This window comes from Poecilia mexicana, unplaced genomic scaffold, assembly GCF_051168715.1.
Source record: "Poecilia mexicana isolate PSO_F unplaced genomic scaffold, ASM5116871v1 scaffold_4, whole genome shotgun sequence".
Lineage (NCBI taxonomy): Eukaryota > Metazoa > Chordata > Actinopteri > Cyprinodontiformes > Poeciliidae > Poecilia > Poecilia mexicana.
This window is the reverse complement of record NW_028263373.1, coordinates 2,360,135-2,387,755: the sequence shown is the minus strand read 5'-3', so window position 1 is coordinate 2,387,755 and position 27,621 is coordinate 2,360,135. Positions and strand designations below refer to the sequence as shown.

At 37.6% G+C, this 27,621-nt stretch overlaps 6 protein-coding genes and 2 long non-coding RNA genes across 8 annotated transcripts; 1 reads left to right on the top strand and 7 right to left on the bottom strand.

The window, feature by feature from the left end:
• Positions 1–366: 366 nt before the first annotated feature.
• On the bottom strand, positions 367–7,519 carry LOC106924174 (GTPase IMAP family member 9-like). The gene is made up of 2 exons (XM_014997740.2): positions 7,457–7,519; positions 367–1,647 (listed from the first exon to the last, which is right to left on the bottom strand). The coding sequence occupies exons 1-2, from the start codon at positions 7,473–7,475 to the stop codon at positions 749–751; spliced, it is 918 nt and encodes a 305-aa protein (XP_014853226.2). The 5' UTR covers positions 7,476–7,519; the 3' UTR covers positions 367–748.
• On the bottom strand, positions 2,198–7,526 carry LOC148159880 (GTPase IMAP family member 4-like). The gene is made up of 2 exons (XM_088004753.1): positions 7,457–7,526; positions 2,198–3,358 (listed from the first exon to the last, which is right to left on the bottom strand). Exons 1-2 carry the CDS (start codon positions 7,473–7,475, stop codon positions 2,481–2,483), a joined length of 897 nt encoding a protein of 298 aa, XP_087860879.1. The 5' UTR covers positions 7,476–7,526; the 3' UTR covers positions 2,198–2,480.
• On the bottom strand, positions 3,565–7,518 carry LOC148159881 (GTPase IMAP family member 9-like). Its single transcript, XM_088004751.1, has 2 exons — positions 7,457–7,518; positions 3,565–6,719 (listed from the first exon to the last, which is right to left on the bottom strand). The coding sequence occupies exons 1-2, from the start codon at positions 7,473–7,475 to the stop codon at positions 5,788–5,790; spliced, it is 951 nt and encodes a 316-aa protein (XP_087860877.1). The 5' UTR covers positions 7,476–7,518; the 3' UTR covers positions 3,565–5,787.
• A 1,229-nt stretch (positions 7,527–8,755) lies between the features above and the next one.
• On the bottom strand, positions 8,756–11,038 carry LOC106924181 (uncharacterized). Its single transcript, XM_014997752.2, has 2 exons — positions 10,838–11,038; positions 8,756–10,195 (listed from the first exon to the last, which is right to left on the bottom strand). Exon 2 carries the CDS (start codon positions 10,178–10,180, stop codon positions 8,783–8,785), a length of 1,398 nt encoding a protein of 465 aa, XP_014853238.2. The 5' UTR covers positions 10,181–10,195; positions 10,838–11,038; the 3' UTR covers positions 8,756–8,782.
• A 786-nt stretch (positions 11,039–11,824) lies between these two features.
• LOC148159879 (uncharacterized) lies at positions 11,825–13,331 on the top strand. Its single transcript, XR_015762629.1, has 2 exons — positions 11,825–12,562; positions 12,800–13,331. It is a non-coding gene; the product is annotated as an uncharacterized LOC148159879 (long non-coding RNA).
• A 2,761-nt stretch (positions 13,332–16,092) lies between these two features.
• On the bottom strand, positions 16,093–17,233 carry LOC148159878 (uncharacterized). The gene is made up of 2 exons (XR_015762630.1): positions 16,864–17,233; positions 16,093–16,626 (listed from the first exon to the last, which is right to left on the bottom strand). It is a non-coding gene; the product is annotated as an uncharacterized LOC148159878 (long non-coding RNA).
• Positions 17,234–19,516: 2,283 nt separating this feature from the next.
• On the bottom strand, positions 19,517–22,390 carry LOC106924186 (uncharacterized). Its single transcript, XM_088004747.1, has 3 exons — positions 22,038–22,390; positions 21,288–21,431; positions 19,517–20,862 (listed from the first exon to the last, which is right to left on the bottom strand). The coding sequence occupies exon 3, from the start codon at positions 20,848–20,850 to the stop codon at positions 19,642–19,644; it is 1,209 nt and encodes a 402-aa protein (XP_087860873.1). The 5' UTR covers positions 20,851–20,862; positions 21,288–21,431; positions 22,038–22,390; the 3' UTR covers positions 19,517–19,641.
• Positions 22,391–22,756: 366 nt separating this feature from the next.
• Positions 22,757–27,587, bottom strand: LOC106924187 (uncharacterized). Its single transcript, XM_014997766.2, has 2 exons — positions 27,258–27,587; positions 22,757–26,726 (listed from the first exon to the last, which is right to left on the bottom strand). The coding sequence occupies exon 2, from the start codon at positions 26,709–26,711 to the stop codon at positions 25,566–25,568; it is 1,146 nt and encodes a 381-aa protein (XP_014853252.2). The 5' UTR covers positions 26,712–26,726; positions 27,258–27,587; the 3' UTR covers positions 22,757–25,565.
• Between the last annotated feature and the right edge of the window lie 34 nt (positions 27,588–27,621).

Sequence of the window (27,621 nt, the reverse complement as noted above, 5' to 3'; positions counted from 1 at the left end):
GTCGATATGCCCTCTGACCCTTTGACCCTGCTGCTTGTTTGTAGCTTTTGCCTAAAAGTTTGTTCATTTGTCTTGTTTGTTAAAAGTTTGATCTATCAATATCCAAAGAGAACACCGTCCCAGTCTGCCCTCATTTTGCCGTTTTGGGAATGTCACAAAAGTGGAATTTGGAAATAAAAATATGCCACAAGCTTCTTGCATAACCTTACAGTTTAAATATAATTTCTTCAGTTGATTTGAAGTGATGAGAGAATGGCTGTTCCTGCAGTGCCTGGTGTTGTTTTGCTCCTGACTCTGGGATCTGATGTTAGCTGCAATGTCATGAAGTACTGGAACATGCCATAAAGATCTCAGACAAACAGGACAGGCTTTTCAGTTTTATTTTATTATATCAGTATTTTAAATGCATGTCATCTATTAATCTCAAATAACAACAAACGCCTTTCATTAATTTTGAACTTCTCACCATTAACCATAATTGACTGTACATAAAAGAATTACTTTCTAAAAGATCAGTTATATTTTGTCCTAAACCATTTTTCAAATCTTTGACATCTCACTTAATATGAAAAATTATGCTATAATGGGAACACTTTTTTTATTAAGGTCTAATTACATTTTCTTACTACTTAAACATCCAAAGATTATAATTTTAGTGAGAAAGCTTTAAAACAAATCATTCAGTCAGTTTATTATTTCCTTTTCTCAGACTGGTTATATTTCTACACTTTCTACACTTTCACACTGGTTATATTTCGTCCTGGAGCAGCAGGACGATGATGCATCGTCCTGCTGCTCCCTCTGATCTCACTGCTAAAACTAAAGCCTCCACCAGATAAGCTGCGATTTTAGGCAGCTGCTCCCTCCCTCTGTCAGCCTGAGCTCCCATGGCAGGCGACCCGCTGAACTGCTGAAGAACTTCATGAATGAACCAGTTGTCGCTCTCTGCTCTTCTTCTGGCTTCTTCAGTCTCCAGGTTTGGGTTTTCTCTCAAAATGATCTGCATCGTATCTTTGATGGCTTTTTCTGCTTCTTGAAACATTTCATTTGTGTAACATCTTCCTTCATTATTCTCAATCATCTCCTGGAGCTTTTGGAGCAGCTCTTCCACCTGAGATGGATCAATCTTCCTGTTGTTGAACACGTGATATCTTCCACCACACTGCCTGACAAAAGCTGCAACTTCTTCATTTTGTATGAGGAGTTTCTCTATGGAGGTTCCTTCTTCCTCCAGGTCGTCTCCATGGCTGAACAGCACCATGGTGTGATCTGCCGCCTTTTCTCCAAACGTCTTCTGAATGAGTTTCACCGTTTCTTGTTCTTCCTTGGTGAATCTGTGAGGCTGGATCACCACCAGAAACACATGAGGACCCGGAGCCGATAACATGATGCACTTAGTGAGCTCTTTTATCACTTCTTCTTCAGTTGCATTTGTTTCAAACAGACCTGGAGTATCAACAATAGCCACAGTTTGTCCATAAATCTCCTCCTTTTTCTTCTGACATGCTGATGTCAGAGAGGTGAAAGACAGCTTGGATGGAAAGACTTTCTTCTGTAAGATGGTATTCCCTGATGCACTTTTGCCAGATCCTGTTTTTCCAACTAACACAATGCGGATCTGTTGATCTATGTTTGATTCCTCACCACCTGTTAAGAAAACATTATGTTTAAAAAACAGTTTGTCAAGGACTTATTTCAGATGTTTTAGTTTTATCTCAGTCAATATTTTAAAGAGAACCCTTTTCTATGAGTGTTAGAAAATGGACTGACAGAAACTAGGAGACAAAATGACCGACTTGGTTGTGTTTCACTCGGGTCTCCCAGATATGAACACAAATATCAACATTTTAATTTTCAGATACGGTCCACCCATTATCTCTTGCTTATGCGGGGTAGGGTCACAGGTCAAACATCGTCCCTCCAACATGTTCCTGGGTCTTCCTCGTGAACACTGAGATCCTCTGCCTGTGGCAGGAAGTCCTCTCCAACAAAGTTTAGATTCATGATGAGCCATAAACTCACAGCTGTGAACCTGTTGAAAACCATGTTCAGTTAGTTTGCTCAGTCTAGACCTGATCCGTCTGATCCTCCTGAGTCTTGTGATGTTCCAAATTTCTCACCTTCGTTCAAGGCTCTGAGTCAACAGAGCTGTGACTGTAATGTAGAAACATCATCCATCCCCCCAAAATCTGACACGTTATCATTTAAATGAGTTTTTATTTGCTTATTGACCATTTACAAATGAAAGGTTTGACATGCACGTCCTTCTGTGGGGCTCCTGAGATCCACATCTGTTTAAAAACCAGCATGTTAAAGAGAAGATAGTTTTGTTTTCAGTGTTTGGAATTAGACTAGTTGGCTTTGGTTTAACCTGTTCAGTAATATGCCTTATGCATTCTATTAGGAACAAACAACAAACAATTAGTAAAGAAACCAGAGTAATTATTATTAACGCTCCCACTCAAAGCTTCAACAGCTTCTTATATTACCCCCAGTCGTCTCCCAACTGCAAAGCCAACAGCAGCTCCAATAACGGCGCATTGCCCAAAGCTCAGCTTCCTTCTGATCTGAAAAAGAATTTCAGCTACTTGAAAGACAAGCCTTTTAATAATCTGTGTGGTAAAATGGTCATGCAATGCTCTTGCTCTGTCTTTGTTCCCCATAGTTTGATTTTCTCTTAGAACGGCTTGTATTCCTTCCTGAATCTCCTTCTTTGCTTCCTGCAGCATTTCAGTGGTGAAGCATCTTCCTCCATTTTTCTCCATCATCTTGTTGATCTTCTTCAGCAGCTCTTTCACCTGAGCGCGATCTTTGTTTCTGTTGTTAAACACGTGGTATCTTCCACCACACTGCGTGATGAACTGGCTGACATCGTCTCTCCCTGTGATTAATTCTTCTATGGAGGCTCCGTCTGCCTCCAGGTCGTCTCCATGAGTGAACAGCACCAGAGTGAAATCTGCTGCTGTTTCTCCAAAAATCTTCTGGATGATTTTCATGTTTTCTTCTTCTTCTTTTGAGAATCGTTTTAACTCGGTGACGACCAGGAACGCGTGAGGACCAGGAGGGGTGAGAGCGATGCACTTCATGAACTCAGGAATAATCTCCTTCTCAGGTTTGTTGATGTCAAACAGTCCTGGAGTATCAACCACAGCCAGGCGTTGACCTTCAAACATTCCTGTTTCCCTCTGACACTCTGACGTCACAGAGGAAAATGAAGCCTTGGATTCAAAAGATTTCTGTTGTAAAATGGTGTTTCCTGTTGCACTTTTTCCAGATTTAATATTCCCAATTAACACGATCCGGATTTGCTGAGCTTCAGCTTCTAGTTGAGGTTCTGCTGCTGTGGCTTCATCTGGACCTGAATGGGAATTTTAAGTGGATATTAAAGCTGCAGTAAGGAAAGGTAAAACTCTCTCTAACATTTACTAAACACAGAAACAAATCCAGATTCTGGTGAGTCCATCAGAATGAATAAACTATTTAACAGATTCTAGAGTTATGCATTTTTATTGCCATTTATTACAGTGAAACCTTTTTTTACCAAAGAACTCTGGAGAAAGATACTTGTTGTCAATAGCCGTTATATTTAATCATTTTTAATATCTAAAACATTTTTCATTTATAAATATCTGCTTGATTTTCAGCCACTTGATGCAGAAGCAATTTTTCTTGTTAGGAATTCAGTTTTTCAGCTTCACTGCAATATGTCCAGTCAGGGAGAGCGGTTGTTGGGAAGCTGTTTGCAAAATTACAGTCAGAATTTACAGCAATAATTTGGGTTTTGTAAGAAAAAAAATGGGAGTTTGTTTTTCAAACTCATATTTTCCCATGTAATCCATTCATTTTTAAATGTCACAGTTTTAAACTAAACATTTAATGAGTATACCAAACACAATATTCAAATTCACTTTCAAAACACCTGAAGTGGACTACCAAAATAAAAGCTGGCTCTTCCAAACCTCTTTATATAAACTCCTGTTTTCAAATGGCTTCATGTCACCTCCTCATCATCGCCTCTTTCTCTCTTTTCTTGTGCAACTTTTCAGCTTAAAACAAAGAATGAGTCGTTTTAAAAGCAGACATTTACCAGCATCAGTGATGCATCAGAAGGATTCAGCTTCACCAACAGGAATTTATATAGACATCAACAAGACCCAGCTTTCAGTTTAAGTTTACTTTTTCTTATTGGAAAGTAAATTTGGATATTGAGCTAGATAAATATTTACTTTTTTATTTAGCTAACTCAGAGCTAGCTAACTATTCAAGGCCCCAACACTCTTGGGCTTATTTCACTCCATGGTAGACGACGGGTCCTGAGCAGAAACGTAGCAGACAGCAAAAGAGGCGCTGTGATCAGAATGTATATTAACACGACTGAAAGCACCAAGACCTTCCCTCTGGCTCTGATTGGCTGTTTTTGACCCAGAGCAGTGCATTTCTGCAGATACCAGTAGCTCCACAAGGAGAAGACATACTAAACTGTCACAACATAGTAACAACTTTAACAAATACAAAAAAGTCTAAAACAATAAAATAAAATTACAAATTGCAGCTTCAATGTCAACAATAAATTACCAAGTTAAACAAACAACTTGCTACTCTAAGAAAGGTTTCTGTAAATAACTCTGTTTCCACTGTAGCGTCTTTGCTAATGTTGCTGAAACAGTAAAGATATCAAACCCGCCATTCAGAAGGAGATTTACATCAAACAGATTCTATTTATAAAACCTTTATCAAAAACAGAAACATTAAACAGATAAAGAAAAAATGGTCTAAATTTAAAATAAAACATTACAAAAAACTAGTAAAGTAGCCTAGAGCAACACAAAGACAGAACCATGTAAACACACATTTATATTGACCAAAGACTGTTTTGGTCGCCACACATGACCAAAACACGGCCTGGAAAACACAAACTGACCAAATTTAGTTTACTTAATGATGAAAGATACAACTAAACAGAAAAAATGTTCAGTTGTATTTTCATTTCACAGTGTGTCACAACACTTAAAATAAATTTGACTTTGTAATTTAGAATCTTTAAATTGGGCCTCTGTCTCTTTAAAAGCTCCTGCTCTTTCTGAGGCTCCACCTCCAGGAAGTCATCCCATCATGGCTCCTCTATTAACCCTTTAACAAAGTTTTATCAGTGTTGCTCTGAGCAGCAGCTCCTTTAATGAGCTCAGTAGAGGTGCAGCTCCACCAGGTGTCTGCTAATTGCTGCTGGCTAGTCTGAAGGAGCTGAATGAGGGAGTCACAGGTGAGAGCTGCTCTGTGAGACAGAGGTTCTGCAGCTCTGAGGAGGAGCTGCACCTCAAAGGTGCCTTTAATGTGTTCTGCATATTAAAAGATTTCTCAAACATGAATAAAAGACTCAAGGCAACGCTCCAGGTATTGAATGGAAGAATTATAAAATAATGTAAAGATGAAAAAGTTGGGGGTGCAGTGGTGGCACAGGGGCTAAGCACAGCCCATGTAAAGAGGCCCTAGTCCTCAACGTGGCCGTCGCAGGTTCGATTCCCAGCCTGATGACCTTCGCCGCATGTCTTCCTTCTCTCTCATTGCCCTACTTTCCTTTCATAACACTTTCAAATAAAGGCCACTAGAGCAAAAGAAAAAAACCTTTGAAAACTGCCCCTTCAAAATGACATGTTTAGACAAGTTATTACTGCTAACAGTTGATGAATAAAGATGTCTTGGTCATAAAACGATCAACCAAGCAAAACATGATCAGACGAAGATTAAACGGTAAAATGGTTACTGAAGAAGTTAATGTTGCATTTAGCATCACTGTAAAATGCAGCCAGTTTGAGCTTTAACATAGATCCTTGTAAAAGAGATTAAACCTCCCAATGCAGCCATGACTCCTGCTGCAGCTGCAGATCCAGGCCCTGCAGCTCCAAACTGTCTTCCAGCTGCTAAGCCAACTGCAGCTCCAGCAGCTACATACTGCATAACCTCTGTAATGAACCAGTTGTCATTCTCTGCTATTCTTCTTGCATCTTCAAGCTCCATGTTGGTATTTTCTGCCAGAACAATCTGCATTTCATCTTTAATGGCTCTTTCTGCTTCTTGAAACAGCTCATTAGTGAAGCATCTTCCTCCATTTTGCTCAGTCATCCTGTCGATCTTCTCCAGTAGTTCTCTGACCTGAGTGGGATCTTTGTTTCTGTTGTTAAATACATGATATCTTCCACCACACTGACTGATGAAGTCCATTACATCTTTGTTTATTTGAAATAATTCTTCTATGGCGGTTCCTTCTTCTTCCAGATTGTCCCCACCCGTAAACAGGACCATGGTGTAATCTGCTGCTTTTTCCCCAAAAATCTTCTGAAGGGTTTTCAGTGTTTCTTGTTCCTCCTCTGTAAATCTTTTTATCTCAATCACCATCAAGAACACATGAGGACCAGGAGCAGCGTAGGAGATGGATTTAACAATCTCCTTAATAACATCTTCCTTAGTTTTCTTGGTGTCAAACAAACCTGGAGTATCAACTACAGCCAGGGATTGACCTTCAAAATCTCCCTTCTCCTTCTGGCACTCTGCTGTTACAGAGGAATAAGAAATCTTGGAATCAAACACCTTTTTTTGTAAAATGGTGTTTCCTGTTGCACTTTTCCCACAACCTGTTTTCCCAACTAACACAATTCTGATCTGTTGGTCATCTGGTTCCTCTTGAACTGTGGGTTGGTCTGATTGTTCTGGTTCCTTCAAACCTGTTAATGAATTGAATAAATATATGGGTGCAGTAAAGAAAGACTTCTTTTTTAATCTTTGTCTCCCCCTCACACCTCAAGATGGATTTACTGTTTGCAAGTAAGAAAAATAAACAAGAAACAAAGTATTTCTGCTGTTTGTCTTATTTTCTTGAATGAAAGGTTTATCTAAGCATTTTAATGGTCAATGAATTAATATTTTCTGACTGTGTGAAGATTTCTGTGATCAAACAGAAAATTGTTTTCCTGCCTCACCCTGACAGGAGCGATGGTTTAGTGCTGCAGTAATTCCTCATTTATCTTACAATTCCAGAACAATCAGACTGTTAGGATATATTATATCATTTTAAAGAACATTATAGTCCCAGAACAATAAACATGATTTATTTTAAGTTATTTGTGAACAATAATATATTGACATTTACTAAACAATCAAAAGGATGCAAAACAAGTTTCTGTTTTCTAAGATGTAAAGTTTCTAATTCATTAAACTCTAACCCTTAAATATAGTAAATCTATTTTATGTGAAGATTGAACATGTTTGAAATGTACAGGAAAATGTCTTGATATGAAATCAATCTGGGTGAAAGATGTAAAAGCTTTTAGCTAAAACACTTATATAAATACAAAATTAGAAACTTTTACATATTTAATCATCACAAGCAACTACTAGAAAATCAAACATGTAACTAAATAAAATAAAATAAAAGTTTGAATTTCCTGTTAAATGTACTTACGAGGCGTGTTGCTGGCCATCCTGTTGTTTTTAGGTAGTAAGTCTGGAGCTCTTTCACCGCTGATGTCTGTTAGATGAATAATTTCATTTTATTTAAATCTTGATATAGTCTGCTTCCTGCCCCTCCCATCAGACTCTGCTGACTGGTGAAAGGACTTCATTGAGGTTTTAATCCTCAGTAGTTGACATAACAGGACATGACATATTTTAAACTAAATTTTAATTGCATCTGCACAATAAAGCTATTAAGAGTTTATTATTGTTTTACAACTCATTCAGCACGTTTCATAATTGTTTCAATAATCAGAAATTATTTGTAGAAAATTGTAAAAAAAAAAAAGCTTGAGGTAAAAATGAGAATACTTTAAATGTTTGAGAGAATGTTTATCTTTGATCTCAGCAAACATCGGCCTTGAAAATACTTTTATTTTGTCTTTACACCAAGGAACTCACATTATGCGTCTGGAATCTGAGTTGAGCTCTAAAGGATAACCAGCATAAACTCGGCCCAACTAGTGAAATAAATCTGGTTAAATCTACTGAAGAAACAACTGATTAAACACTGCCACCTAGAGGCTTGTGTGGTCAGTAAAGGAAGATTGAAGCATTACTTTAATTTGTTGCTCTTATTCTGACTCTTCCAACCCTGGAAGAGACGGGCTCTGAAGGCTTACTGCCACTTTATTTATACTTTACAAATTTTAAGTTCAACACCTGTAGGAGGGGACAGAGTTAATGCTCTGAGCTACTCAAATCAACCAACAGGTGTCGGCACTTTTGTTTTCATTTATACTATTAACCAGTAGCTTCATTGTCTTCCAAATAAATTTTATCCAGGTTGTTTCAGTGGTTTATTTTTTTCGAACAGATTTTACCCAAAGGTTAAGATCTAAGTTATTGATTGCTGTGATGCATTGTTTGATAACTAGGTTCAATTTGAATGCATAGCTATTGAATCGATATGTGTTATGTAAAGTGCCTTGAGAACATTTATTGTGAAATGGTCCAAAATAAATTAAATTAATTCCAATTAGAGAATCGTAGCTTCAATCCCCTCATGCAACACAATGAAGATGCCGACATATGAGAATATGCAAGATTAAATAATCCTGTTTTAACTAAATTTACAGCCTGTGATTAACATAATTCAGGCCCTCTTGCATTATTTTAGTGAATTTGGGACTTTTTAAGTGCGCATACAATATTTTAGACTCTAATTACAATTCATTTAAATAGAAGTATGCTGTAGGCAACTGAACAGTATGAAGTCATCAGAATAAAAAAGAATCAAGGCATGAGATTTTGTCTGTGGGATTTATTTTATTAATCATTCATTGGATTTGCACTTTGACAGCTCACAAGATGTTGCCTCCTCTGCTGTGTGAGTTCTCATATGTCGGCCCATGCTGCCACATTCAGTAAAAGATTTACCACACACCTTACAGGAATGGGGCTTTTCGCCTGTATGAGTTATCATGTGTTCGGTCAAATTGTTGCCGTACCGGAAGGAGTTACCACAAACTTTGCAAGTATACGGCTTCTCATGTGTATGACTCCTCATATGTCTGGCCACTCTGCTACATTCACTAAACGACTTACCACAAACTTCACAGGAATATGGTTTCTCGCCTGTGTGGGTTCTCATATGAATAGTTAAATGACAGTTTTTCCTGAAGAACTTACCACAGACTTCACAAGAATACGGTCTTTCTCCTGTGTGGATTCTTGTGTGAACATTCAAACGACTACTAAAAGCAAAAGACTTGCCACACACTTTGCAAGCAAAGGGTTTCTCCCCAGTGTGAGTTCTCATGTGCCGAGCCATGCTACTGCTGCCACTGAAGGATTTACCACACACCTTACACATATGCAGCTTCTCACCTGTATGGGTTCTCATGTGACCCGCCAACTCACTGCTCTGTCTGAAAGATTTACTGCACAGTTCACAGGGGTAGGGTTTCTCACCTGTGTGAGCCTTTATGTGACGTGCTAACTCGCTACTCCGCTTATATGATTTATCACAGAGTGTACAAGGATATGGCTTCTCTCCTGTATGAGTTTGCATATGAGACGTCAAGTATTTACGTCTTGTGAAGGATTTGCCACATATTTCACAAGAAGGAACATTTTTATGACGTTCTAGTTCTGAACTGTCCACATTGTCCCTGTGATTTCTGATGTCCAGAAGCTCCAGATTTTTACTGGATCCTGAGTCTTCCTGGTTGCTTCCTTGTTCATGACGGTTCGCACCTTCAGGATGGATCCCAGAGAGGTTCTGGTTCTTGTTTGGTTCTGGTTCAGTGCTGTCCCTTAGCTCAACAGGTTCCTGTTTTAGTACAATCTGCTTTCCATCCTGATCACTGCAGAAATCCTCCTGCTCCTCTTTAATCTGTATAAGTTCTGGTTCCTCCTTTGTCTCCATCCTCTGCTCCAGTTCTGGTTCATTATGGAATATTTCCTCCTCAGCAGGAGTCACCGTAGAGATGTTGCTCTCCTGCTTCAGTGAAAGCTGCCCATCATCCTGAAAGATCCTCACTTCAGTCTGTTCTTCTTTAATTGACAGAGGTTCTGGTTCCTCTTTCGTCTCAGTGACCTGTTGGGGATCCGTTTCTCCCGGTTCCTCTTTTATGTCTACAGGATTTGAAATCTTGTGATCAACAATTGAGTTCCTCTCTTTGGTTATTAACAGATTATCAGCCAGAACCTCCCATGTGGTGATAGACATGACGCTGTGGAAGGCCTGAGGACATAAAGAGTAAAACAGTGAAGACATCACTGCAAAACACATTTAATGAGACCTAAAAACACAACTGGATGTAGAAGTTATAACATCTGGACTGCTGAGCACATCCGAACTAAGCTGCACCCACTAACTTTAAAATGAAATGTAAATGTAAGATATTGACACAGAAAGACTTAACTTTTAGTGAAACATTTAGCGGTAAAACAGAAATATGTACCGTAAATACTTTTCCAAACCATAACGTAATAAGGCTGCTTTAGAATAAAAAAAGAAAATAATAAAATATATTTCTATATTCTATATTGCACATTGTTTTGTGGTGGATGAACTCTAATTATTATCATGTATACTGTTCGGTTGTTTTGCGAAATTAGCTGGTCTCAGTGCAAATGTAGTTTTCCAGCCGACTTGTGTTGCTACTTAAAGAAACGTTGCCACTCACAAGATGGTGGCGGCGCTGACGTATTGTTTCTACGAGGAATCTACTCTTCATTTTTTGTGCTGCATCAAATCATTTAACCTCCAGCTAATCTCACTCTGACCGCTGCTTCCCTCTCAAGATGGTGGACAAGCGGAGACGATCAATGCGGTAAATAGTTAATATTTACGGTCACAACCGATTAAAGATGATTCTCTTACCTTACTAACTTATTGTTATTGTTCTTCAGAAAAACTGCTGGGAACAGAAAAGCGTCCAATAAATGTCCAACACTCTTCGCCTTGAGACCTTTTAGGGCTGTTCTCCAGAAGGAAACTGGTTACCTTCGCTTCCCAGTTAGCACAGAGGCTAACTGGTCTCTTTCAGGCTGTTGCAGCTAAAACAGAGGAAATGACCGTTAAATGAAGGATTGAAATACGACCAGAGTCAAAGAGGAGGCATCATAGACATAATATAAGGGTAGACGCCGCATTGGCTGCTCCGGCGCAGGAAATACGGCGGCCATCTTAGAGCGGTATAAACTCCTACTTTCCTCAATCAAAACAATAGACGATGCCTCAGCTCTGAGGGATATTATTGTTCGGATCTATGGATTATTGATGTGAGGGCTCCACAGACAGCATTTCACAAGTAAGATGGACATATTATTGTGTATATATTGTGATTAGAATATTACTTTACTGTATTTATGTCCACCGGCGAGATACCAGCTAATATTAGCTACAGTGCTTGGTGTAATACGGGTTCAGCCCCGCTATGAAGGCTAACTGAGATTCTGTACATCTAAAAATATTAATTATTCTCTAACATTGACTTAGATTATATGACACAAGAGCATTAGAAATGAAACAATATAACACATATTATAAAACTTATGTGTTATAACATTCACCAGCAAAGTTTACACAGGTGGTAAAGACTATTATTTATATGTAATTCTTTCACTAGTAAGATACATCCCAAATCTTCCGTTTTTGTTTTGAAAGTTTCATAAAGACACGATGTGAGGAAGAAGAGGGAGAAATCTATAAAGAGAGACGGATTCACTGCAGCACGGATGAATCTCATCAGATTTTGGACTTAATCTCAGCTGCTGAATCTCTGAAGCTAGAAGTCGGCAAAAAAAATAAATAAATAAATATAAATATATATATATATATATATATATATATATATATATATTCAGTATTAATTATTTATTTGTGCCATTATGAATCTTTATTTGTGTTGTATAGTTATTTAAATATGTATTGATATTACTAAATAATTTATTAAATAAATTATGAACGGCTGTGTGCTTTGTAATATGCTCTTTATACATCAATATCAGAATATTCCATTCCTATTCTATTGTTTTAGCCACTAAGCATATTTAAATACTTAAATAACTTAAATAACATACTTAAATAATACAATTGTTTATAAATGTAGCTTTGATAGATGTTTGAATATGGTTTCCAGTAACAAAAAAGCGTGTTATGATCGATTAAATGCGCTGATCCGTCACTGTGCCTGTTAAACACATAGGACCGAGTGGAGTGTATAGAGCTTTGGAGCGTGACGTCACTGCTCTAGTCGGAGGGGTATCAGCGCCATCTTAGGGGTCCATAGACAACAGTCTCGCAGTATAAAAAAAAACAGTCTCGCAGATTTTTTCTATCCAAGTTACTTAAAATAATTTAGCTATGGTACGAACTTGCTACGTTATTGTCTGTAATGTCCGATCACACGACTGAAACGGTAAAAGGATATAAGACGGACTTTGGTTTCACTATTATCCTGCTTGGAAACAACGTGAGGAGGCTAAGCTATCGGTGCTAACGAAAAGAAGACGAATGTCCTGGTATCAGCGGTGACACGTCTTGATATCACGTTCTCCAAAATCCCCAGATACCTACAAGTTTCCTCCAGACATTTCCTTTCTGGTGAGTGTCTAAATTTGCTTTGTTGGTTTTGTGTCATAATGTTGTTCTATGATTTTGTCCGAGTGTTCTTACGTTCAGTTTCTGTTGTTTAGCTCGGGCTAATATTGTTTATGTAGCATAGTCCGAGTTTTGTCAGTGGACATCGAGGTTATTACATTATTGTGAAGTAAACTATTTTACTAGTGTTATCAAATTTACAGCTTTAATAGCGATGTGTTCTGATATGTCCTCTTAAAGGCAAACCGACGTATGAAATGGATGAGCTCAATCCTGACTGGGGTCCAGTGCTGAATGTGGGTCACTGAGGTAAACGCCACAACATCGGACCGACATGGGCGTCAATTAAAGAGGCGATACAGCAAAACCATCAACAGGTTACTGAGACTGATTTCATTATTTACCCCAGAAGAGGTAAATAATGAAAACACAGTAGCAGAGGCAACAGAAGAGGAGCAAGTTGGAGAGGCTGAGGAGGAAGGAACCCCAGGAGAGGAGCTCAGCAAGGCTGCAGACTCTGAAGAGGAACAGGAACCATTTGTGTTGAAATACAGTTGGAAGTGGCTGTTCTCTCATTTAATAATTTAATGTATTAAACATTCATGAATCGTTTGATTCAAGCACTTCAAGTTGCATGTAAACGTGAAGAAAAGAATCACATTTTAAGTAACAATTTGATATTTAAATATTCAGGTAATAAACATACATGTAATGAGATTATATTTTTAAATAAATATTTTATGTGATTAAAGTAAACAATTATATAATCAGACATCTGTCAAGACACTGGGTTTTTGGGTTTGTTTTGCTTTTCATTTTATTAACTTTGTGTTTCAATTCAAGTGGTTCATGGTATTTAGTGTAGTTAGAATAATATTATTGCTTTTCCTTGTTTGTCTGAGTCCATGTCAAGCCTTCTTTAATGACTATTCTATTTTATCCTTCTAGTTATTTCTTACTTCAGCCTCCCTGCAGGGTTTCTAGTAATGTTTATTTCTTAATTTGATCACCATAGGTTCAGTTATTGTTCCATGTCTGAGTCTGTATCTTTCTGTGTCATTCTAGTTGGGTTATTTCTTTGTTTAGATCTTCTAGTTTCTCTTGCTCTGTGTTCCTTAGTTCTTATTGTTAGATCAGCCTTGTTTCTACATCCACATAAAGTAAGTCCACTGCCTGCTGCATTTGTGTCCACCGCCACATCATGACACAAACCAGATGAAAGAGCCCATCTTTAAACATTTAATGTGCAATTAAACAATAAAGGTGACAAATTTTATGAAATAGACCACACTTTAATAAATATTTGTTGTATTTAACATATTTCAGGTAAGTGAACATGTAATGACATAGATCCTGGCCTAGAATTTTATGCAATTGAACATTACGGGTAACAAGTGATGATCATCTGAGGTAATACATTTTATGAATTTTCTTTTTTTTAAAAATATAATTCTGGTTAAAAAATAAAAAAAGGGGTCAAAATGGAATAAAAATATGCCTAATCTATATAGTTTAATAGAATAATTGTACACAGATTTTGAGTTAATAGGTTACATGACCTACAAGCTAAGAAAAATACAAAATTTTGACTGCAGAAATAGCTAAAAAATATATAAAAGGTGTTCAAATGTAATAAAGGTGAGTGTGCCTCATCTATACAATCTAGTAGAACAATTTCAATCAGATTGAGTTAATGGGACACAATTTGGAAGCTACTGAAGAAAACATTTAATATTAAAATTATTGACTATGACTTAAAATTTTAATAGAGGATAGTGTGCCTCGTGTCCACTTTTTGGTATCAGTTGGTCACAAGACAAAGCATTTATGCACAGGAGTGTTCGGAAATTGACAGCAGCAATGTGAAACTCCGAGCGCTTGTGGAGAGACTTAAGAACAGCTGGCCGAAATTAGCGTTCATAAATCGGATCAACCTTGAGCTGAACGTCTCTTACTCCGTGGAGCTCGGTTTATCCAGTATCCAACTTGAAAACAACTTTACTGCGGTTGGTAACACAATGAAAACACCGGTGTTCTGAATAGTTTGTTTTGGTCTGTGGACCCCAGACATGGCGCCGAGCGACGAAAACGTCATATCCTGTGACGTCAACTCCAAAGCTCTATAGAGCTTTGGAGTTGCTCTATAGAGCAACGAAAACGTCATATCCTGTGACGTCAACTCCAAAGCTCTATAGAGCTTTGGAGTTGACGTCACAGGATATGACGTTTTCGTCGCTCGGCGCCATGTCTGGGGTCCACAGACCAAAACAAACTATTCAGAACACCGGTGTTTTCATTGTGTTACCAACCGCAGTAAAGTTGTTTTCAAGTTGGATACTGGATAAACCGAGCTCCACGGAGTAAGAGACGTTCAGCTCAAGGTTGATCCGATTTATGAACGCTAATTTCGGCCAGCTGTTCTTAAGTCTCTCCACAAGCGCTCGGAGTTTCACACTCCTGTGCATAAATGCTTTGTCTTGTGACCAACTGATACCAAAAAGTGGACATTCATGCTATTACACGAGGCACACTATCTTCTATTAAAATTTTAAGTCATATTCAATAATTTTAATATTAAATGTTTTCTTCAGTAGCTTCCAAATTGTGTCCCATTAACTCGATCTGCTTGAAATTGTTCTAATAGATTGTATAGATGAGGCACACTCACCTTTATTACATTTGAACACCTTTTATATATTTTTTAGCTATTTCTGCAGTCAAAATTTTTTATTTTTCTTAGCTTGTAGGTCATGTAACCTATTAACTCAAAATCTGTGTACAATTATTCTATTAAACTATATAGATTAGGCATATTTTTATTCCATTTTGACCCCTTTTTTATTTTTTAACCAGAATTATATTTAAAAAAAAAGAAAATTCATAAAATGTATTACCTCAGAAGATCATCACTTGTTACCCGTAATGTTCAATTGCATAAAATTCTAGGCCAGGATCTATGTCATTACATGTTCACTTACCTGAAATATGTTAAATACAACAAATATTTATTAAAGTGTGGTCTATTTCATAAAATTTGTCACCTTTATTGTTTAATTACACATTAAATGTTTAAAGATGGGCTCTTTCATCTGGTTTGTGTCATGATGTGGCGGTGGACACAAATGCAGCAGGCAGTGGACTTACTTTATGTGGATGTAGAAACAAGGCTGATCTAACAATAAGAACTAAGGAACACAGAGCAAGAGAAACTAGAAGATCTAAAAGAAATAACCCAACTAGAATGACACAGAAAGATAAAGACTCAGACATGGAACAATAACTGAACCTATGGTGATCAAATTAAGAAATAAACATTACTAGAAACCCTGCAGGGAGGCTGAAATAAGAAATAACTAGAAGGATAAAATAGAATAGTCATTAAAGAAGGCTGGACATGGACTCAGACAAACAAGGAAAAGCAATAATATTATTCTAACTACACTAAATACCATGAACCACTTAAGTGAATTGAAACACAAAGTTAATAAAATGAAAAGCAAAACAAACCCAAAAACCCAGTGTCTTGACAGATGTCTGATTATATAATTGTTTACTTTAATCACATAAAATATTTATTTAAAAATATAATCTCATTACATGTATGTTTATTACCTGAATATTTAAATATCAAATTGTTACTTAAAATGTGATTCTTTTCTTCACGTTTACATGCAACTTGAAGTGCTTGAATCAAACGATTCATGAATGTTTAATACATTAAATTATTAAATGAGAGAAAACAGCCACTTCCAACTGTATTTCAACACAAATGGTTCCTGTTCCTCTTCAGAGTCTGCAGCCTTGCTGAGCTCCTCTGCTGGGGTTCCTTCCTCCTCAGCCTCTCCAACTTGCTCCTCTTCTGTTGCCTCTGCTACTGTGTTTTCATTATTTATCTCTTCTGGGGTAAATAATGAAATCAGTCTCAGTAACCTGTTGATGGTTTTGCTGTATCGCCTCTTTAATTGACGCCCATGTCGGTCCGATGTTGTGGCGTTTACCTCAGTGACCCACATTCAGCACTGGACCCCAGTCAGGATTGAGCTCATCCATTTCATACGTCGGTTTGCCTTTAAGAGGACATATCAGAACACATCGCTATTAAAGCTGTAAATTTGATAACACTAGTAAAATAGTTTACTTCACAATAATGTAATAACCTCGATGTCCACTGACAAAACTCGGACTATGCTACATAAACAATATTAGCCCGAGCTAAACAACAGAAACTGAACGTAAGAACACTCGGACAAAATCATAGAACAACATTATGACACAAAACCAACAAAGCAAATTTAGACACTCACCAGAAAGGAAATGTCTGGAGGAAACTTGTAGGTATCTGGGGATTTTGGAGAACGTGATATCAAGACGTGTCACCGCTGATACCAGGACATTCGTCTTCTTTTCGTTAGCACCGATAGCTTAGCCTCCTCACGTTGTTTCCAAGCAGGATAATAGTGAAACCAAAGTCCGTCTTATATCCTTTTACCGTTTCAGTCGTGTGATCGGACATTACAGACAATAACGTAGCAAGTTCGTACCATAGTTAAATTATTTTAAGTAACTTGGATTGAAAAAATCTGCGAGACTGTTTTTTTTTATACTGCGAGACTGTTGTCTATGGACCCCTAAGATGGCGCTGATACCCCTCCGACTACAGCAGTGACGTCACGCTCCAAAGCTCTATACCGCTCCAAGATGGCCGCCCTAAATCTCGTCAGCGACAATAGGCGACAGCGGGGCATGAGGCGTCTATCCTTATATTATGTCTATGGGAGGCATGATAGGTAAAGGTTTCTGAAGAGCTGATAAGTACCAACTGTTTTGTTTCAACGGTTCCTGTTGGTAACACTCTTCTGGGTTCATTACTGCCACCTGGCGGCCAGGAGTGTTTGTTTCTATAGTGCATTTCAGCAACAAGGAAGTTCAAAGTGATAAAACATAATAAACAAGCACAAAACAATGTTTACATTGGATTGGCAAAATAAAGTTTTTGAAGTAAAGAAAAGTTGTAATCCAGACTAAAATTAATTAATTTCCTTGTTATTATTAACAAAGGAAAATCTAAACAAACTGGGTTTTTAGCCGTGATTTAAAGGAACTCAGTTTTACAGTTTTCTGGATGTTTGTTCCATATTAGAGGAGCATAAAAACGGAATGCTATAATAATGGCTTCTGTAAAGACATTCAAAGAGTAAAAAATGTGAATTACAAAGAAAATGATAAAGAATTAGTCTTTGTTCAATCAAGGAAACATTTTCTACACTACAGTATATTTTAAATAAGTAAACAGAATCAATTAATGTAGAAAAAGTCAATATATTAAATATTCCAAGCATCATAAGCAGGACAACTCTACATCTGAATGCATTCAAATGAATGAATAATATAGATATTAGAATAAAAATGTTTTGTTCTTTATTTGAGATGAATAAGTAAATGTACTTCAAAGTTCCTGTTTCACAAGTTATTTTAATTTATGATAAAGGGTATAATAATGTAAAGACTTGCATCCATGTGTGGGGATGTACTAATGTTAGAATGTTTTGTGTTGTTATTCTTACATTTATTATTACTTTACATCATTAACCCAACATTTTATTGTTATTGATTATTTAAAGTGTTCTCTTCCTTCTGTGTGTATAAACTGACCTGGAGGCTCCATCTGCCTGTTCATGTGAAACAGTTATCTGTGTTTCCCAGACCTTAAATTATGTTTCCACAGCTGCCTCCTTATTAACCGAATACTCCCGACCGTAGAAACTGCCTGTGTGCAGAAGGAGTTTGTTTCTCCCGTCCTGCTCTCCTCCCTCCTTTCCTTGATAATAAAAGACGAGCTCAAACTGGAAGTTACCAGAACGTGCGGTGGGCAGCTTGCTGGAGCGGTCCGCTGCGTCTTCTCCTTTCATGAAAGCTTGTTAAAAACTCACATAAGTTGTCTGTGGTTCATTTTACATAGGTTATTGAAAAACACCTATCAACTAACTTATCCTTCACCATGTAATGGTTTTTAGATAACTTTGTTTCAGGTTTTAGTGAAATAACATTTGAATAAAGTCTGACTGATTTAAAGGAAAATATAAAGAAAGGCAGAAAAGTCAAGACTTTAGTAATGAGCCAAAAGTTCAACAGATAAACAGGTTTATAATAAATACAAACAGATGCAGAACATACATTAAATACCAATGATATAAAATAAAAGTATGTGGAAATTATTCAAAAGCTTGAGATGTTTACATGTAAAAATCATAACATTGTAATATTTATTTAATATTCCATCTGAAGTTTGGCTTATTTACTGAATAATGAGCCTCATTGAAAAACTCAAGGATAAAATGAGCCACAAAGCATCTATTCATGTTTATTTATTAAACATCTATAAACATCTAGTACTGCTTTACTAATTGAACTTCAATTTGCTTTTACTAAGTATAGAGAGACTCAAAATAAATGACAGATGGAGTCATGGCTGTCATGATATTAAAGCTTCAAACTCAATACTAAGAAAAATACTTGATACGCTGCAGCATTTTTTGTAGCCATGGATTCATTCTAGTTAAGAGCAAGACACATTATTAATGCAATGAGATTTCAACTGCATTAATTAAGGACAAAACCAATAAGTATGGGAGAATTCAGTCCTGATTTATAAAAATATGTGATTTAAAACTCAGTAAAAGAGCAGACAAGGCATTGCTTTCTGTAACTGATAGTGTTAAATAATGTTAATGGTGTAGTATTATTTTCTGATGTTGTAAATGTACTCTTTACAGTTATTCAATTAATCAGATTAATTGTGATTAATCAATTATTGAAATAATCGTCAACTGTGCATGACGCCAACATCGAAACAGTTAGCAATGTATACAAATGATCCTCTCTGAAAATTACATTTTTATATCATCTATAAATAATCTTTTTATTATTCATCAGCAGATGAAAAGCATGTGATTTATATCCAAACTGCTTTCCGTATCCTGCACATAAATACAGCTTCTCCCCTGTATGAAATCTCGTGGCTAAAGTCAAGGTATTGTTTGTCCCTGAAACCTTTTCCACCAACCAGACATGAGAAAAGCTTCTCACCTGTGTGAGTTCTCATGACGACTCAAATGGCTGCTATATCTAAAAGACTTTCCACACATTTTACAAGAGTAGGGCTTCTCCCCTGTGTGGGTTCTCATGTGCACAGCCAAGGAGGATTGTCTTGTGAAACCTTTTCCACACGTCAGACAGGAGAAAGACTTCTCACCTGTGTGACTTCTAAGGTGACGGGCTAAATCACTGGGCTGTATGAAGGATTTATCACACACTTCACAGGTATACGGTTTTTCACCTGTGTGGGTTCTCATATGTCGAGCCATCGTATTACCATGACGAAAAGATTTACCACATGTTTCACAAGAATATGGTTTCTCCCCTGTGTGTGTTCTCATATGTCTGGCTAAGTTACTACAGTGGCTGAATGATTTTCCACACACTTGACAGTGATAAGGCTTCCTACCTGTGTGGGTTTTCATATGTTTGGCTCTGGCACTACAATCAGCAAAGTATTTATCACACAGTTCACAGGCATATGGTTTCTCACCTGTGTGAGTTCTTATGTGATCAGTCAGGTACTTATATGTAGTGAAACATTTGCCACATATTTCACAGGATGGTATATTTAGTTTAGGTGCTTTTAGTTTTGAGTTGTTTCCTCCCGGGTTGCTTCCTTGCTGATGCTGGTCCTCAGCTTTAAGGCAGTTCTCAAAAAGAAGTTGGTCCTCGTTTGGCTCTCTGTTGTCCTTAAGTTCATCAGCAGGAGTCACCAGACAGGTGTGAACCTCCTGCTTCTCCACCAGCTGACCTCCATCCTGATCACTGCAGAGATCATCCTCCTCCTCTTTAAACTTCACAGGTTCTGGTTCTTCTGGTTCCTCTTTCACCTGTGAGGGTTCTGGTTCCTCCTTTGTCTCCATCATCTGCTGCAGTTCTGGTTCAGTGTGGAATATTTCCACATCAGCAGGAGTCACCATAGAGGTGTTGGTCTCCTGCTTCACTTCATCCTGGGAGATCCTCAGTTCAACCTGTTCTTCTTTGATTGGTTCCGGCTCTGGTTCCTCCTGTTTCTCAACCATTTGCTGAGGTTCTGGTTCCTCCTGTTTCTCAACCATTTGCTGAGGTTCTGGTTCCTCCCCTTCCTCTTTTATCTGTGCAATGTTTGGAGCATTGTAATCAACAATTAGGTTTCTCTCTTTGGTTATGAGAGAGTTGTCCTCCAGAACCTCCCATGTAGTGACAGACATCATGTGTTGGAGGATCTGAGAGGAAGAACAGAAGATTATTTACATTTCTGTAAAATGTTTTTACTAAGAGAAAAATGTAAAGTGAGATTTGTCATTTAAAGTGATGGTTGTAATTATTACCAAGGTTGGCTAAGTAAATCATCAGTATCAATACATTCAAATATGCAATAAAATTTGTTTTCAATTTAAGCACATTTTGGATATCAAAAATTGTTTAAATTACTCCAAATTTACATGTAATATTTATAATTTTAATTTGGAATACTTTCAAGAACTTCCAATCCAACTGAACTTTTGTAGAAACTTTTAGGAAAGTTTCCAGAAACATTCAGCCCCTGAACAGCGTGTTAAACTGACATGGCATTGGATGGAGACACCCAAAGTCCAGCAGGAAGCAGCAGGTGGGCAGGTTGAGGACCCGGAACCACGTGTTTACTTACAGAAAGAGCTGGTAGCGTTTCAGAGTCTCATAAATGTCCAGTATTTACTGTGTGAAGTCATTTTTGTCCTCTTTAAGAGACCCATTTCTTCTTGTTCTCAATTAGCTTGGAGGCTAACTGGTCTCTTTCAGGTTGCTGTTGCTGCTAAAACAGAGAAAAATCCCTGTTACAGGAAGGCTTGTAACACTGTCAGCCGTTAAAAGGAGACAAGCATGAAGTTTCTTTACAACCATTTACTTTGAGATATTTACTAAATATCTTTTCTAACAAAGTATCACAATATCTCAATCGACAATAAAGATCATGTCTTTCTATTCTGAGTCCATTACAATACTGTAATAATTCAAATTAAATTCAAAATTCAAAAATACTTTATTAATCCCAAAAGGAAATGAAATTATAAATACATTATGAATAGAGACCTAGGTTATTTTTGTTATTTAATTAATGATCTGAAAGATTAAAGTGTAGCAAAAACAAATGTTAACGATGTAAAATCGATGTTTATACCGAGGATCACAGTAGAGACGTTCCTAACGAAGCTGTAGCTGAACAGGTTGAACTAAAGATTGTCACAAGCTACATAAATTATATAGACTTAAAACATTTTACTCCCCCCTTTATGCCCCTGTTGTATTTTACACCATGATAACTACTAAATAAGTAAATAAATAGACATTCAGTTGGAAATAAACTCCAAACACAAACTGAGTTTAAGCTTAAACACAAACAGTAATGAAGAAAACAAACCATCGAGCTGATGACACGGACATGTCCTGGTTCCTCCGCGGTATTAACTAGTTCCTTGATCATAATTTCTGTTTTCCAGTGTTAGTTCATTCAGAACCGTAAACTTAACAGACAGGAGATTCCGAGGTGATTTGGGTTTCGATCTTTTCCTCCTAACGGACGATGCTGTTGAATTTTTCTCCAGCAGCAGGGAGTCGATCTGATTAATTCTCTCTGATGATGAACCGAAGATTTTGTTAATGTAGTCACTGAAATATTCAGCTGAAAGCAAAAACTGTTTTCTACCCGAACATACAGATGGAATCCTGGAAGCTAAGCTACTAGCTTCTTCTTGTTTACTTCCGCCGGAAGTCCCACACGGAGATTTGCACTCGAAACAGTTCACATCCTTTGAGTTCCGACTCCGACTCTAAGCATTTGGATTTTTAATCAACTATTAATTTATTGTATTTGAGTTATAATCCAAACATAAAAGATATTTTTTCTATTAATATTTTAATTATTTAATACAGGGACATAGATAGATAGATAGATAGATAGATAGATAGATAGATAGATAGATAGATAGATAGATAGATAGATAGATAGATAGATAGATAGATAGATAGATAGATAGATAGATAGATAGATAGATGTAGTTCTAAGGTATTTCTGAAAACCAATTAATACTACATCACTTATAACATAAAGTTTCCAGAACAAACTGGAAGGGTCTGTAATTAAGTTTAGCAACTTTATTTAATATCCAGACAAGGCAACCAATGGTAATAAAATAGCAAGGCTACAGCTGAAATGAACACATAAACAATTAAAACCTGAAAATATAATAAAAATCATGACTACATTAACATACAGTCAAAAGACAAAAATGCTGCAGAACATCAACAGGTCCAAGTTAGAACTGAACATTAGTTTACCCAGGCCCATTAATGCAATTAATGTTTTAGTGTAAAGTGCCAAGAGGTAAATAAATCTAATAAATATTACAGGTAAGTTAGTGGAATATAAAAATAAAAACAGTGACAAGTAAAAACCATAAAACAATCCTCAAAACAAAACATCACACGTTTTATTATTGTGTAAAAAATATTCTTAGTACAATCAATAAAATAAATGTCACTTTATTTCTAAAGCACTTAAAATATAACACAGCATCTGACAGACGTACTAAAAGATAAATAAAAAAGACAACTACAAAAAAAATAGAAATCAAAGCATCAGAAATACAAGTAAAGATACAACATTAAAACACAGACGCTACCTCACTCCTGGTTAAAAACCAAAGGAAAAAAGTGTTTTAAATGAGCTTTAAAAACAGAAAGAGATGCTTCCTGCTTCACATTCAGCAGCAGCTCATTCCACAATTTAGGAGCCAGAACTGAAAAGGCTCCAAATCCTCTGGATTTATAAAAGGTATTCAGGATTGCTGCAACAGACTGGCGACCTGTCCAGGTGACCCACCTGAAACCTTCACTGGTGAGGCAGCAGTACCTCCCGACCCCACCAGGGATAAGGATGGATGGATGGATGGATGGATGGATGGATGGATGGATGGATGGATGGATGGATGGTAAATTATCTGGGCAGATGATCAAAGAGCACATGATGGCATAGAGAGGTAAAGTAGTTCAAGACCAATAAACACAAACAAAACTTTTAAAATGGAATTGAATCTGATCCTGGTTAACGCTGATCAAAAGAGAGTCACAATAATCCAGACATGAAGTAATAAAAGGGAGGATCACTGTCTCTAAGTGGAGGGAAGGGCCCTGATTGTTGACAGTTAAGTTTCAGGCAGGTTTTCATTTTCATACCTAAATTTGTGACAGTGGATTTTTTTTAAAGGGGCCAAAGGAAAAAAAATCAAAGGTGGAGATACTGCTGGGCCACTAGAACCCAGTGGCAGAAGATAAAGTGAGACGAGAACCAAGAATACAACCCAGCAGTAAAACTATCCATCACACAGAGCCGTCGATCAGAAAGGTAAAACCTGAACCACTGATGGCTCCCACTGCCAATTCAGGTTGTTTTCACATTTTTACCCGTTGATAAGCACTAAAAACCCATGACTATAAAATGAAAAGAGATTAGATCATCTTTAAGTAATAACAAAATAAATATGCTAACACAAACACATTTAGTTTTGCAGTGCAGCTTTTATCATTGGTGGCTGAAGGCATGAGCTCAAGGTCCCAGGAGTCTCCTACCCATCACTCTTTGTCCACCAGACATAAAACCTCCCACTAAAACAGACATACTAAAGATTTTTAACTGATTTGTGAGTATATAAACAATGTAAGGCACTCGCCAAACGACTCCCCACTCAGAGGCCAATGAGTGCTGAGATTCAGACCTGGCTGGTCTCACCCTGATCAGTATTTCAGGACAAAAAGACTCGCCTGGGTTCTGACGATCTACATCTCTCCTTTCTATCAATTAGTTGGACTGAGTGTCCAACTAGGATTCCCAGACAGAACCCATCAATAGTCATCCACCTGCATTTCCACTGAACTGGGGGATTCAAAGCGGAGGCTTTGTGGAGACAGAAGTTTTCATGCCCCAGATGATTTCTGCAGAAGGCAGATTGTTGACGCCTGTTGAAATGGTTTTCAGATGTTTGTTGTCACACAGACCCACTGAGCTCCTGTGAAACTCCTCCCACTGCAGTTTTCTCATATACGTGGTTTACAACAGTAAACATGGTGCAGAGGTTCGACTATTACGAGTTCATGACAAGCAACAAACGCTTCAAACATCAAAATGATCAAACATGTAGTGTAAAATATTGAAATAAAATCTATTTATGTTCCAGTTAGAAATCAAAGGTAAATCTAAGCTTTTAGATTTGATTTAAAGGAACAAAGTTTCTCAGCAGTTTTTCAGTTTTCTGGAAGTTTGTTCCAGATCAGTGGAGCATAAAAACTGAATGCTGTTGCTCCATGTTTGGTTCTGGGAACCTGAACCAGAAAACCTGAGAGGTCTGGCTGGTTGACACGACGACAGGTCATTAACGTATTTTGGTGCCAAGTCATTCTAGAGTCTGTTCTCTGGCTACAGGGATTTTAGAACTGGGTGAAGATGAGCTCTTCTTTCCTGGCTTTGGTGAAAAGTTAGGAAAGAAGAGGGGTAACTAGTTACACCAGGTTCTTTTAAGGCTTTGGGTCCGGCTATTACTCCAAAATGATGCCACTGCGGATAAGAATCAAAGATTATACATACATACATAGATATAGATATCAGAATAAACATTGATCTGATTGCAGAAAATACATTCAGCAGCAGTCCTGATTAGTTTTTGTACATTTCCGTCATATTTTCTGATATTAACTGCAGTCAGCAAAGTTTATTTAGTACTACTTCTGAGTTTCTGCTCTAAAAGTTATCTTCAGTCTGCCTCCACCGTTTCTCCTCATATTATTACATCACAGCCAAACAAACGAGTAATGGGAATGATGTTTTCTGGACATACTAGTTCTACATGACATGTTCTCTGGTGGAGCTAGCAGACATTTAAACTTTTAGCAGCAGCTATGATTTCCTGCCAGTCTCACCTGTGTGAGTTTTAAGGTGACAAACTAAACTTTTTCTCAATCTGAAAGATTTATCACATAGTTCACAAGAATATGGTTTCTCACCTGTATGAATTCTCATATGGCAGATCAGAGCACGATGCTGTACAAAACGTTTATTACAGCATTCACAACTAAACAGTTTCTCGGCTCTGTGAGTTCTCAGGTGATCAGCCAAATTAACTTTCTGTATGAACGATTTACCGCACAGTTTGCAAGGATGTGGCTTCTCACCTGTGTGAGTTTTAAGGTGATCAGCTAAATGACTGTTGCGTCTGAAAAGTTTATCACACAACTCACAATGAAATGGTCTTTCATCTGTGTGAGTTCTTTGGTGACAAGTTAAAATACTTCTGGTGCTAAAAGCTCTATCACACATGTCACATGGAAATGGTTTTTCACCAGTATGTGTTCTGAGGTGACGTATTAAATTACTTCTTGTGCTAAAAGATTTATCACACATGTCACAAGGATGTGGCTTCTCCCCTGTGTGAGTTCTGAGGTGAGCAGTTAAGTAGTAAGGCTTAGTGAAACATTTACCACATACGCTACAGAGGGGCAAATCGGATTTTTGCCTTTCTAGTTCTGAATTGTCCCTCTGATTTCTGGAGTTGAGAGGTTTCTGCTCCAACTGCAGATCTTCATCTCTACTGGATCCTGAGTGGTTCTGGTTGCTTCCTTGGTTCTCATCTTCAGCCTGGACTCCAGAGAGGAGCTGCTTCCTGTCTGTTTGCTCAATAGTTGGAAACACCATAATGGTTTCAGGCTCCTGCTTCACTGTAAGATGATCTTCATCCTTATCTTTCTCTTCCTCTCGAATCTTCACAGGTTCTGGATCTGCTGGTTCCTTTTTAATCTCTACAGGTTCTGGTTCCTGTTTCGTCTCCATCCTCTGCTCCAGTTCTGGGTCATTGTGGAATAATTCCTCATCAGCAGCAGTCACCATTGAGGCGCTGCTCTCCTGTTTCACTAAAAGCTGCCCTTGATCCTGAAAGATCAACAGTTGAATTTGTTCTACTTTGATTGGCTGAGGTTCTGGTTCCTCCTGCTCCTCTTTTATCCGTCTCTGATCATCAACCAGAACATCTGAAGTAGTAACAGACATGATGCTGCGTAAGACCTGAGGGAAGAACAGTAGAACATTAATGCAAATGTTTAAAGTTCATTTAATACAATCTGGACTTTAAGGATTATTATTTTACTAATGTCCTTTACTGTAACATATAAAATTTGTTTTTAAAAATAATATTGTAAACATAGGCAAAATATCTCTCAATTAAACATGATGTTTACTAAAGCCGACAGACCCCCTGAAACACGAGTCTTTGTGTCAGTCCTCCATGTTTACACGTCGTCCAGCCACCTGTCTGATTTTACAGCCACAGTGACGTCAGGAAACCCGGAGGGTCTTAAGACACGAACACTGGACTCTTCCGGTGCTGCAGCCCTGCGCTGCGTTTCACAAAGAAAACTACAAACATAAAGACATTCAGCCCGAAATAAACCCAAAGCAACAACTGCTAACAAGACTCAGGTCAAAAACACAAAGAGTGATGAACAAAGCAATCCAAATCACACACATGTCCTGATTCCTCCGCGGTATCAACTAGTTCCCCGACTCTTTTCATTCAAAACCGCACAGTGAACGTACCGGGAGGTTCCGAAATAATTTGAGTTTTCCAGCTGATATCCGACAGTCTGAGCTGATGATCGATATCCTCCTCCAAATTATGACATCAGACTTTTATATCGCTTTATCAGGACATTCACAGACGCTTTTCATGAAATCAGGCATTTCCATTCAAGTTAATGAAGTTCAATATTTCTCCCGCAGCAGCAGTTAGACTCTGGTGAATTCTCTCTCATGATGAAAAGAAGATATTGTTTATGCAGACACTGAAATTTTCAGCTCACACAGCAAAAAACCTCTTCTAACCAAAGATATACAGAATGAATCCTGGAAGCTAACGCTGCTAGCGCCTTCTGGTTTACTTCCGCCGGAAGTCTCACATGGA

Bases quoted from the DNA above. Each gene is read 5' to 3' on its own strand.
- LOC106924181 (XM_014997752.2), bottom strand. From the start codon at position 10,180: ATGTCTATCACCACATGGGAGGTTCTGGCTGATAATCTGTTAATAACC.
- LOC106924186 (XM_088004747.1), bottom strand. From the start codon at position 20,850: ATGATGTCTGTCACTACATGGGAGGTTCTGGAGGACAACTCTCTCATA.
- LOC106924187 (XM_014997766.2), bottom strand. From the start codon at position 26,711: ATGTCTGTTACTACTTCAGATGTTCTGGTTGATGATCAGAGACGGATA.